This window comes from Conger conger, chromosome 18 (assembly GCF_963514075.1).
Source record: "Conger conger chromosome 18, fConCon1.1, whole genome shotgun sequence".
NCBI lineage: Eukaryota > Metazoa > Chordata > Actinopteri > Anguilliformes > Congridae > Conger > Conger conger.
The window spans coordinates 21,642,669-21,654,810 of NC_083777.1; the positions used below are offsets into that span (position 1 = coordinate 21,642,669).

The 12,142-nt window shown below is 40.7% G+C and overlaps 1 protein-coding gene across 1 annotated transcript; it reads right to left on the bottom strand.

Annotated features, from left to right (window-relative positions):
• Positions 1-3,532: 3,532 nt before the first annotated feature.
• Positions 3,533-9,252, bottom strand: LOC133117874 (transmembrane protein 26-like). Its single transcript, XM_061227358.1, has 6 exons — positions 8,968-9,252; positions 8,526-8,622; positions 7,870-7,941; positions 6,862-7,070; positions 6,074-6,153; positions 3,533-5,483 (listed from the first exon to the last, which is right to left on the bottom strand). The coding sequence occupies exons 1-6, from the start codon at positions 9,201-9,203 to the stop codon at positions 5,209-5,211; spliced, it is 969 nt and encodes a 322-aa protein (XP_061083342.1). The 5' UTR covers positions 9,204-9,252; the 3' UTR covers positions 3,533-5,208.
• Positions 9,253-12,142: the final 2,890 nt, after the last annotated feature.

Sequence of the window (12,142 nt, forward strand, 5' to 3'; positions counted from 1 at the left end):
GTGTCCAAACGGGACGTAATCCGTGACCAATGTCATTTTCTGCACATCTCGTTTCCCGTGATCTGCTCTCTGGCCTCAACTGGAGGAAACCAGAGAGTGAACGAAAATGTTTTGAGAGAACTGTTCCAGGGTCTGCTGGAGGGCTGGTGTTCAGTGTGGCTAAGGACATTGCTTTCACTAGTGATGGGAAAGCATGACTTCACGGAGCAAAACAAAATGGCAGGTCTATATAAGGATGTCATAGACATGGATTTGGACTAGTAATTAAAATTTTCCTGCAGAGAACAATGATCTTTGCCCCCTTGAACTAACCAGGCCGGCCAACTGGGAACTCTTCTCTGTTCTCTTGCTGTGAGAACCTAGGGAATCGATGTGTGTAAGAAATGAAAGGGATTTTCAGGGATGTTGTAAGGGATAATTATGTGGGCACATGTAGAGAGGTGGGAGGCACTGTGGTGCAGTGGTTGGCACTTTCTCCTCACAGCAAGAAGGTCCCGGGTTCGACTGAATCCACATGGGTTTCCTATGGGTACTCCAGTTCCCACCCACGGTCCAAAGGCATGCGCGTTAGTCTGAATTAGCCGTAGCTATCAGTGATGGTCAACAACTTCTTCAACATTGTGCACTGATCACTGTGCTGGGCCTCTGGATTTTGGTTTCATCTGGAGGGAAGAGTGCTCCCTACAGGCATAACAACACCTCTTTTAGTTAGAACACAATTTTCACATGTGGTCTCCCATCAATGCAGTAACCAAGCCAACGCCCGCTTAGTTTCAGCGGTTTGACATGGTAATGTACAGGAAGTGTACATGGTTGTATGGCTGCCAGACCAGCCTCTGATTGGTTCAAATTATTGAATGACTTACGGTTTGTTCTTGCTCCTTACACTACAGGGGTTGAATTGAAATTAAGCCTTCACTAGCTTAAATTCTGCCCAAATAAATATTGAGTCAGAATATATATTTCAGGCGGCACAGATGGTGCAGTGGGTAGCACTGCCGCCTCACAGCAAGGAGGTCCTGGGTTCGAATCCCCGTTGGCCAAGGTCTCTCTGTGTGGAGTTTGCATGTTCTTCCCGTGTTCACGTGGGTTTCCTCCAGGTACTCCGGTTTCCTCCCACAGTCCAAAGACATGCAGGTTAGGCTGATTGGAGAGTCTAAATTGCCCATAGGTATGAGTGTGTGAGTGAATGCTGTGTGTGCCCTGCGATGGACTGGCGACCTGTCCTGGGTGTATTCCAGCCTTTCGCCCAATGTGTGCTGGGATAGGCTCCAGCCCCCCTGTGACCCTGTTCAGGATAAGCGGGTTAAGATGATGGATGGATGGATGGATGATCTCTTTATTGGCCAATGCCTATATCCTTCATTCGCCAGTCCCCCTCTATTTAATTATCTCTCCTCTTCTTTCAGTCAGATCCCTTTCTCCACAGGGACATGGCAACACAGGAGATGTGCATTGCGCCTGGACAATTCAAGAGCTCCAGAGAAACGCCTGATCACTTTTCAGTTCCAAAGGAAGCTTTAACAAAGTGCAGGTCCTGCACGTAACCCTGACTATTCTGGGGTTTCACAGAAAGCTGTCAGTCCCAGAGTCGAGGAGCCTGGGAGGAGCCCGATGGGAGAACTGGTTTGTTTTCAAACATTAAATAAATATTAGCTGACCGTACAAAACAAAGCCTGCAGTAATGTACCACAAGGCATCTTCTCCAGAGAGAAACCAAGACTTGGTTCCCCTGAGATTTACTGTACATTATACATTGAGCTCACCCAGAACATAAGCTATACAGAGCAATTTCTCCTATAGTTAAAATTCAGTCAATACATACATAAAATGATGGAAGAATTATTTTGTTCTCCAGACGAGCGTTACTTTATTAAGGGTTCCTCTCTAATTACTACATTTCCAAGCATGCGCATGGATGAATTAATTTGCAATTCATACTGCAGGCAGGGAAATTCAGGTTTTAATATTACAGCTAATCAAGTTTTAATGAAAGCAGTAGATAACACTGTCCTGTGGAATCCGAAGCCATTCAATCAAATATACTGTAGAATGCCCAGCAATATAAAGTGGGTACTTGGCTTAAAAAATGAATTTGTGATTTTACACCACTGGGGGGTGCCAAAGCGCACAAGAAATGTGAAAATAATCATATAATAGTCAGCGAAAGTAATGCACAATTCGTTCCATTGGTTCCAATAACTAACATGTAGCAGACAAGCCTGTTCCCTCTGCATGTTCCATGAATACCTGTGCAAAACAATATAAATAGATTTTTATATGACTTTTTCCTGTGTGTTACTGTGACAGTCTCTGCCACTCTGTAAACAAAATGCAACTTTGGACTTATGGCCAGGACAGGACAGTAACCCTCAAAATCAATAGAAACACAGCATTCAGCCTTTAAATTCAGGTAGTGGTGCTCTGACAGCCTGGGCATTCAGACGCAGTTCTGCAATAGCAATTACACCTGAGTGCCTTCATGAAAAGCCTGTTTGCAGTGACTATTTTTTCCCCTTTCAAAAAAGAAATATATACAGAAAACATTTTTGTTTGGCTTCTTGCTGGATTGTCTGGCAAACTGATCCACTGTGTCTTTGAGAAGCCTGACATCTCTCATCCTATGAATCTAACCAATAATACCAAGTAACCAATAATAAATACAGTGCAATATTCTCAACCCAGCTCCGAAGATCTCCATATTATACTAATTCACAATGTATTTTATTGGTGTGCATGTTGCAATACATTTTTTATCTAGAGTATGCTCAGTCAAGGTGGCTTGATGGCTCATGTTACTATGTGGGTATATGCCCTACTAATTAGCATGTGTGTAAAATGTGAGAGAAGCACATGAGTTATTAATGGGTGAATATGAACGGGCATTCTTTGTTCTGTCAGTCTGGCTGGCTGCATCGTTATCTTCTCCGGCAGCGCTTCCTGGTCCTGAAAATCAAAATGGTGCTCTGAGAGAGAAGGTCACAAAGTCGTTTTCCCCCAAAGGAGTTACAGAGATAGTAAACTCCTTTGGGGGTTTTTGTAAATGGTAAATTTGTAAACAGAACAGAAGGCAGAAAGCCCGGAGTAGTAGCCTCCTCCACCTACAGGCCAGGTCCAAGGCCAGGCAACGGAGACACGGGAGCAGATGCAGAGCAATTAACTCCAGATGAAGTCAATACCTATGAGTGCGCATGAGTGGAAGACAGCTGTGTGTTACAATGAATGCAGGATTAAAATAAATGCATAGCGCTTTGCTCAATTATTGTTGTAAGATAATGTGTTATGTATTGTAAATATTGCAGCAATCCTTTGAGGAAAGTTGTGAAGATTGGGAAGTTTGGCTGCATAGCCTACAATAGGAAAACATATTCGCCAATAACATGAATGGGAATACAGGGAAAATCAAACCCTCTAAACTTTACAACTTTATCATTCGAACCACTGCCTTAAACCAAGCTGTCTTCCAACCAGTCAGTTTAACCTCTGTATAATAAGTCATCAAGTGTAATTCAATATAATTCAAGAGACAGTATTAGACCATTTCCCAGGTTTATTTTAAAGCAACAGTTCGTCATATAGACAGTAGAGCAAAAAACAAAAAGGTTTTATATTAAAAAAAACACCTTAAAAATCCTTACAATTGCTTACTTCGAGACACCTTAAGATATACTTAGCAGAATATATTCAATGCAAAATCATAACACTCAACAGCAGATTGGCACAGCAATAAGATCCACAGGGTACTCAATGACTATTTAAGACCCATTACAGTACTAATGCAATAGCCATCGCAATAGCGACTATTGCAGAATAGTCAGCCCATAGAAAAAATAAGAAACTTACAACCATTCGAAACTTGGGTAAAAGCAATCCTTAAAAATGCTTACAATTGCTTACTTCGGGACACCTTAAGATATACTTAGCTGAATATATTCAATGCATAATCATAACACTCAACAGCAGATTGGCACAGCAATAAGATCCACAGGGTACTCAATGACTATTTAAGACCCATTACAGTACTAATGCAATAGCCATCGCAATAGCGACTATTGCAGAATAGTCAGCCCATAGAAAAAATAAGAAACTTACACCCATTCGAAACTTGGGTAAAAGCAATCCACTGTGGTCACCAGTACAGTATTTCACACATCAAAACTTAATTACTAAGCAGCATAGAGGAATTGGCACCCCCATGTGGCAATATGCACTTTGTTGTACGTCACTCTGGATAAGAGCGTCTGCCAAATGCCAATAATGTAAAGTAATGTAATGCAATATGTGAGCCCTGACTCAATGTACCATGTGCAGTTGGAAATACTGTACTGTATGTAGCGCCACTCGAGGGAAATCTAATTTCAACTTCAATTACATGTATACTGTATGTATTTCAACTTCAATTACATACATACTGTATGTATACTATTATTCAAGCACTTTCAAGGATTTAAGCAAGCATGGGATCACAAATACGCCACTGAAATGCAGTAGATCCCAAAAGCTTGGTTAAACCAGTGAATATGCCAGGGACAAACTTGGCCCTTGCGGTCAATGGTAATGCTGGCTTTTACTCCTCCTCTCTAACCAGGACTGATTACCTTCTGAATGTAAACGAAAGAGAAAAGTACCACTGTCCTTGAAGGCAGAGATTTGAGTATCCCTGGCCTGAGTCCATGAAGTTTAGACCATGGCCCATTCTCAGAAATGGTAGATTTACAGCACATTAAGAAATAATTTGTGTGACGTGACCTACTATGAATGTTCCTCTTCATGTACCGATTCAAGTGTTTATGTAATGTAAATAAATTCTTGAGCTTTGCTGTCAATCTTTTTTTTTGTCAGACAATGACAATGACTTGTACAGATTGTCAACGCAGCTAGTTTAAAAGCAACCAATGTGAATTTTCTCCATATGTAAAAGCTTAATTCCATTGAGCCTACTTCAATACTATTGTTCATATTCATTTGGATACAAAGCTAACAAGTTATTAGAATTTAGTTGAATCAGCTAGGAATATTTTCATAGTTTCTATTCTAAACTTTAGTAAATTGTTGTTTTGGCATTTTTATAAACAATACTTTTCCAAGAAATCAAGAAACACCATTCATCATTTAGAATCATTTCGATTTAGATTATTTCACTGACTTTCAATTTCTTTTTATTTTATTTTATACAGGTTCGTATTTCATTGAGTGCGTGAGATCAAACTAAACTATATTGTTTCTGTTACTGTTTCCGTTCCTGTAATCGAAGCGAAGGACAGCCAGCCAGTACACGTTGAGTATAACCACCAGGAAGTTCTTAGCAGTGAAAAAGAGCAGCATGAGGTTGAAGTATTGGTAGTAGATGAGGACCAAGAGCCGGACCACCAGGAAGGGGCCGTCCTGAATGATCAGGCTCTCCATAATGTTCCACATGTCCGTGCTGCGTCTGTAAACCAGGGATTTTTTGGCAGGGTCCACGGACTTGTCTGGGGCCACCACTGAGGAACACAAGTGCACAAGTGTTAACCCTGTATGACCGCAGATAAGCGATTACAGTGTCCTCAACTGGACATTCCAATGATAAAATGATCAATACTGGTAACTGAAAGCAATTAAACACTGACTTAGAATTCTGGGGGGGGAAATAATATATAACTTGAACATATTTTCATCAATGTTTCTATACATACAGTACAGTGTACATTTTAATTGATATGACTTGACTCTCCAAGTAAAGATATCACTCTGATGTGTCTGCTGTCAGTGAAATCGACTCCCCGCTCTTCAAAAGTTCCCCCGAAAGATCCGTTTCACTCGTGTCATATCATGGAAGCTAGTGCTGCTCTAACTTCTGTTTCAGCTCGTCTTTAAATGTCTACCAGAGACTTGCCTACTATACATTACTGTAATAATATTTCTTGAAGGCTGTGCAGAGCTGTAACTGAATTTCTAACATATGTAATTAGGAACACATGAGTCAAATCACTTGACCACTTTAAAGAGTATAATTCATGAATAGATAGCACTGATAACTCATGCCTTGCATATGTTAGTGAAAAGGTTTTTATACAGGGAATATTATTATTACCTGCCAAATGGGGAGGAAACTGCAGCATACTCAAAGACCAAACCCCGAGAATTAAATTCACCAACTGGGGGCTATTCTCCCTGTTAAAAACATAAGAAGTGTAGAAAGTTAGACATAGCTATCTCTTGCACTCTTAACATAACATAACATAACATGACATACAGTAACGTCACGTCACGTAACGTAACGTAACGTAACATTAGATGCTTAGTTTACCTGAAAGATAGATAGTATCTTGATCGTTTCTAGTCCCGTATCAAGCCTGGTCTTGAAAACCCCAAGAGTTTCTGCTTCCACTATGTCACCTGGCGTGCTATTCCACACAGTGACCACTGGTCTGAAAATATACTTATTATTTAAACCACGTATGCTGGACCTATTTGACATGTCCAATGGAAGAGGCTGTGGTTTGGCTTTCTATTCAACTATTTTCTATTTCAAGATGGTAGACAGACAGGATAACAGGATTTATCCATGCCAGTCTGTAAGAGTGTTTGAATGAGGGCTCTTTGGGAGTATTTTTAGTTTTCCTGTGGAATTGTGTACTGCTCTTGCCTGATGATTTTCTATTTGTCTCATTATTGCTTTTACATTACAATTTCTTCAACAGAAATGTCTTTATCCAAAGTGACAAAAGGTACAATTCACATAAAGTAACCGTTATCCATTGTCATGAACACCATTTTGTGTAAAAAACAGCAAAATGCTTTGATATAATATCTCTGCCTGGTTAAATTAATGCAAAAATTCAGAAAAAGAGTTTCACTCTTTCCGAACAGGAAACTCACTTAACATCCGACAGTGTCTCGGTACTGAACTCCAGGATGTCCGCTGCCGTGCCAACATAGATGAGCAGGAGCTGGGAGAGTTCGTCCCTGGTGACACCGCCTCCTAGTGGCAGCAGCCATTTCCCCAAAATCAGTAGGATGAGGAGGGCTTGGTGCAGCCCCAGAATCCAGTCATCAAGACACAGAGAGGTCTCCACTTTACCTGCACCCTGCACAGGAGAATGAGACTTGAGATCTATTTTAAAGTCTTTATACACACACACACACACACACAGCCTCACTCAGAGGACAACGACTCACACAAACAGATATGACAACGGAAGAGACAAGCAAATCTAATAGTCTAGGTGGACGGGAAAGCAGGAAATGGACTGTGTATTGCAGAGGTGAAACCACAAGCTGCAAAAAACTCAAATAAATTTGAGATGCAAGCAGTCACACCAGAAACAGAAAGGGGCTTCAGAACAGACATGAGCAAGGCGTCATGAAATAGAAGAACCTAGAGTCAGAGGCCTGTTCTTTGAGGCAGACACTTCAACAAAAATGTTAAAATTTCCTTCACACCAAAAAAGAAAAGTGCTAAACGCATGCATATTTTTAAGGATTCATCAAATGACTCACTGGAATATAACTGAAAAGATGCATGTTGTTACTTGCACTGAGAACAGATCGGTGTGATTCCTTTCATAAGACAAATCCAGTTGCACTTTGTTTAACTGGTTTGAGATTTTATCCTTCATAGGAGCACATTTAAACAATATTTTCATTAAAAAAAAAGGTTTCGGAATTTGTCACATTAAATGGCATGGAGGTGGCATTCACAATCTGTATGCCTCTGTTGTAATTTTAGGTGGATTCCCCAAGACATTTACATTTTTGTCATTTAGCAGACGCTTTCAATCCAAAGCGATTTACAAGTGCATAGGTTCTTCCACAAGTTAAAGGAACAGAAGGAACTGAAAAATATTATTGACTCCAGATTTCTGAAAATTATTGAACATATTTTACCTGTAACACCTGGTGACTTTCCATGGAACCTGTCATGTTTTTCACGTCCTCCCAGGAGTTCAATTTCAAGCACTATGAATAGAAATCATTTTAATGGGGGCGACATGGCTCAGGCAGTAAGAGCAGTCGTCTGGCACTCGGAGGGTTGCCGGTTCGATCCCCCGCCCGGGCCGTGTCGAAGTGTCCCTGAGCAAGACACCTAACCCCCAAATGCTCCTGACGAGCTGGTCGGTGCCTTGCATGGCAGCCAGTCGCCCGTTGGTGTGTGAGTGTGTGTATGAATGGGTGAATGAGAAGCATCAATTGTACAGCGCTTTGGATAAAGGCGCTATATAAATGCCAACCATTTACCATTTAATGGTGAGTGAACTTGGCTTTGACCCAAAAAGTTGAAGGGTCAAATCTCTTATGGTTGTACTGTTGCCCATGGCACTGTATCAGTTGATGTACTGCTATACAATTAATGTTCCAACAAATCTTGTCGGGGAAAGGACACAAGTTATCAGCTAAGCAAATAGTCTTAGTTATATCACATAACAGTGATATAACGTGATTAAATTATACCATAGCAAGACCAAAACTTTAAGCATCATTGTGAAGAAATGCTTTACAAAAAAATGCACCAACGTTTTATTTTAAAATGTATGTAGGCCTACCTGGGGTTTGTCATTTCTGTTTTCCTGGTGGTGCAGTTCCAATATCCAGATGGACGGTACAACGGTGATGAGGAACAGCAGGATAGCCGGCGAGAACCTGGATCACAGGAGTATGTGATGTGATGACTTTGGGTAGTTCCGATAATCCATAGGCTCAACGCATGGTAATTTGAGGGGTTCTTCGAGCATTTACTCCAAGATCCCTTAGTTATAGGGTGATACATTTCTGAACAAGTAGTGGCCAGATAAATAACCGGATGTGTTTTGCCGCCAAGTTCAGCGCTGCTACAACGTATTCGCAAAGAGAAATCCAAAGAGTAAATGGCGACCTAAATAAAAGTTTTTCAATGCGAGGTTAAAGCTTTTACCACATTTTTAAGCGAGAAAAGACAAATGGGCGACTTAGCTAATTAAGCACTTATATAAAAAATGTTCAACTCACCTCCTGTAGCAATTCCCTTTTTTCATTTTTAAACTAAAGATCATTTCCCCAATGAGAGGAAGGAAAAGAAACATCAGATACCAAAAACGGTTATCATCTTTAACTCGTGTGACTCGCCATATTCCGATGAGTCCGAGACTGATGAACAATACTCTGGTTGCAATCGCGCATATAGATTTTAGAACCATAATTGAAGTTAAATCTGCGTTAAATTGAATATTTAGGTCTGCATACATCCGGAGCAATACTGTGCGGTTATGTCAGCCAACTTCAACAGCCACAAGTGCAAACCAATCCTCCCGCTATGGTAGCGTATACATCGAGACAATTGAATAAAAGTCTAGGTTTCGATTTTTAAGAAACAGAATTTATCTCCTCCTTGTCTGCCGTGGTTTCGTTATAAAAACCCCCTATGACCTGCTTGAAATTTCGAACTACCAGCTGCTTCAATGCTTGAGATGATCAAACCACGTTAATCGTGCAGCGTGTTGGTTTTTTTGGGTTACAGTATGCTATTTAACACCACCTTTAAATCCTCATGAAACTAAGTATAATTTTAAAAAATATAGACTATACAGTGGTGTGAAAAAGTGTTTGCCCCCTTCCTGATTTCTTATTTTTTTGCATGTTAGTCACACTTAAATGTTTCAGATCATCAAACAAATTTAAATATTAGTCAAAGACAACACAAGTAAACACAAAATGCAGTTTTTAAATGAAGGTTTTTATTATTAGGGGAGAAAAAAAATCCAAACCTACATGGCCCTGTGTGAAAAAGTGATCCCCCCCCCCTGTTAAAACATAACTTAACTGTAGTTTATCAAACCTGAGTTCAATTTCTCTAGCCACACCCAGGCCTGATTACTGCCATACCTGTTCTCAATCAAGAAATCACTTAAATAGGACCTGCCTGACAAAGTGAAGTAGACCAAATGATCCTCAAAAGCTAGACATCATGCCAAGATCTAAAGAAATTCAGGAACAAATGAAAAAGAAAGTAATTGAGATCTATCAGTCTGGAAAAGGTTATAAAGCCATTTCTAAAGCTTTGGGGCTCCAGCGAACCACAGTGAGAGCCATTATCCACAAATGGCGAAAACATGGAACAGTGGTGAACCTTCCCAGGAGTGGCCGGCCGACCAAAATTACCCCAAGAGCGCAGCGACGACTCATCCAAGAGGTCACAAAAGACCCCACAACAACATCCAAAGAACTGCAGGTCTCACTTGCCTCAGTTAAGGTCAGTGTTCATGACTCCACCATAAGAAAGAGACTGGGCAAAAATAGCCTGCATGGCAGAGTTCCAAGACGAAAACCACTGCTGAGCAAAAAGAACATTAAGGCTCGTCTCAATTTTGCCAGAAAACATCTTGATGATCCCCAAGACTTTTGGGAAAATACTCTGTGGTCTGACGAGACAAAAGTTGAACTTTTTGGAAGGTGTGTGTCCCATTACATCTGGCGTAAAAGTAACACCGCATTTCAGAAAAAGAACATCATACCAACAGTAAAATATGGTGGTGGTAGTGTGATGGTCTGGGGCTGTTTTGCTGCTTCAGGACCTGGAAAACTTGCTGTGATAAGTGGAACCATGAATTCTGCTGTCTACCAAAAAATCCTGAAGGAGAATGTCCGGCCATCTGTTCGTGACCTCAAGCTGAAACGAACTTGGGTTCTGCAGCAGGACAATGATCCAAAACACACCAGCAAGTCCACCTCTGAATGGCTGAAGAAAAACAAAATGAAGACTTTGGAGTGGCATAGTCAAAGTCCTGACCTGAATCCTATTGAGATGCTGTGGCATGACCTTAAAAAGGCGGTTCATGCTCGAAAACCCTCCAATGTGGCTGAATTACAACCATTCTGCAAAGATGAGTGGGCCAAAATTCCTCCACAGCGCTGTAAGAGACTCATTGCAAGTTATCGCAAACGCTTGATTGCAGTTGTTGCTGCTAAGGGTGGCCCAACCAGTTATTAGGTTTAGGAGGCAATCACTTTTTCACACAGGGCCATGTAGGTTTGGATTTTTTTTCTCCCTTAATAATAAAAACCTTCATTTAAAAACTGCATTTTGTGTTTACTTGTGTTGTCTTTGACTAATATTTAAATTTGTTTGATGATCTGAAACATTTAAGTGTGACAAACATGCAAAAAAATAAGAAATCAGGAAGGGGGCAAACACTTTTTCACACCACTGTATATTGTTCTTCATAGGATAAAATGAAATACTATCAGTAAGGCAGATTAAATTAGTCCTCTTTTTAGTGACTAGTTGAAGAATGCATAGCCTTTACAAACTTTACAAATGAATAGTCATCTGAAAAATTCTTCCACTTTCAGGGCAGTAGATTTCACTCTCAGATCAAAAATTCACCACAACTCTCAGCATATAAAGTGCTGACCTATACCAGTTTAACACAGGCTGGGGTGCTCCCTGCACCGCCACCTGTAGTAGATACTCAACACTGGCCTGGCCATCCCTACCGATAACCTGACATTGACACCGTCAGTGGGCCCTCAAATAATGCCCCTGCAGCTACCCCTTAATGTCCAGACCCACAGCTGGACCCAAGATGCCTATCCTGAGACCGTCACTATTAATGAAATTCAATATGTATTGATGAATTGTGCTTTTTACCGAATACTGTCACAAAGATGTTGCCGTGTAACAGACAGACAAAAAGAAAAGGGCAAACACCAGGCCTGAACCCCCAAGTGTGAGAGAAAAAAACTCCCCAGTGGGCAGAAAAACCTTCAAACAGCAGTGAGGAAAAATTCCCCAATGGGAAGGAATCTCGAGAGGAACCCAGCTAAATGAAACCTCACTGTGCCGATTCCTAGAGTCTGGCCTCTGCTCTTTGATGCTGATTCAAACACACAGAGCATCCACCAAGATACAGTCTCGATACAGAGCTGGTGCAATCGATTCATACAGTTGAAATCGAAGAACTGAAATTTGAATCTCTTAACATTTATTTTAATTGGGTGCGGAATGATGAGATTTAAATCAATAGCTTTGATAATGGGATCCCATGAGTAAAGTAGTCCCTTTAATAATTGAGTATAAATTATGTTTTGGAGTCTATTTAATCAAACAATGTGTTAGACTACCCTCACTCTTTGTGGTTCTTGCCACTTTGGTTCTTTTAAATATTATGATGATAACTAGACATAA

Excerpts from the sequence above, each read along its gene's own strand:
- LOC133117874 (XM_061227358.1), bottom strand. The coding sequence starts at position 9,203 with ATGTATGCAGACCTAAATATTCAATTTAACGCAGATTTAACTTCAATT. Across the intron at positions 7,071-7,869 it reads AAAGTCACCAGGTGTTACAG|GGTGCAGGTAAAGTGGAGAC; the intron begins GTAAAATATGTT and ends TCTCCTGTGCAG. Across the intron at positions 5,484-6,073 it reads GTTTCCTCCCCATTTGGCAG|TGGTGGCCCCAGACAAGTCC; the intron begins GTAATAATAATA and ends TGTGTTCCTCAG.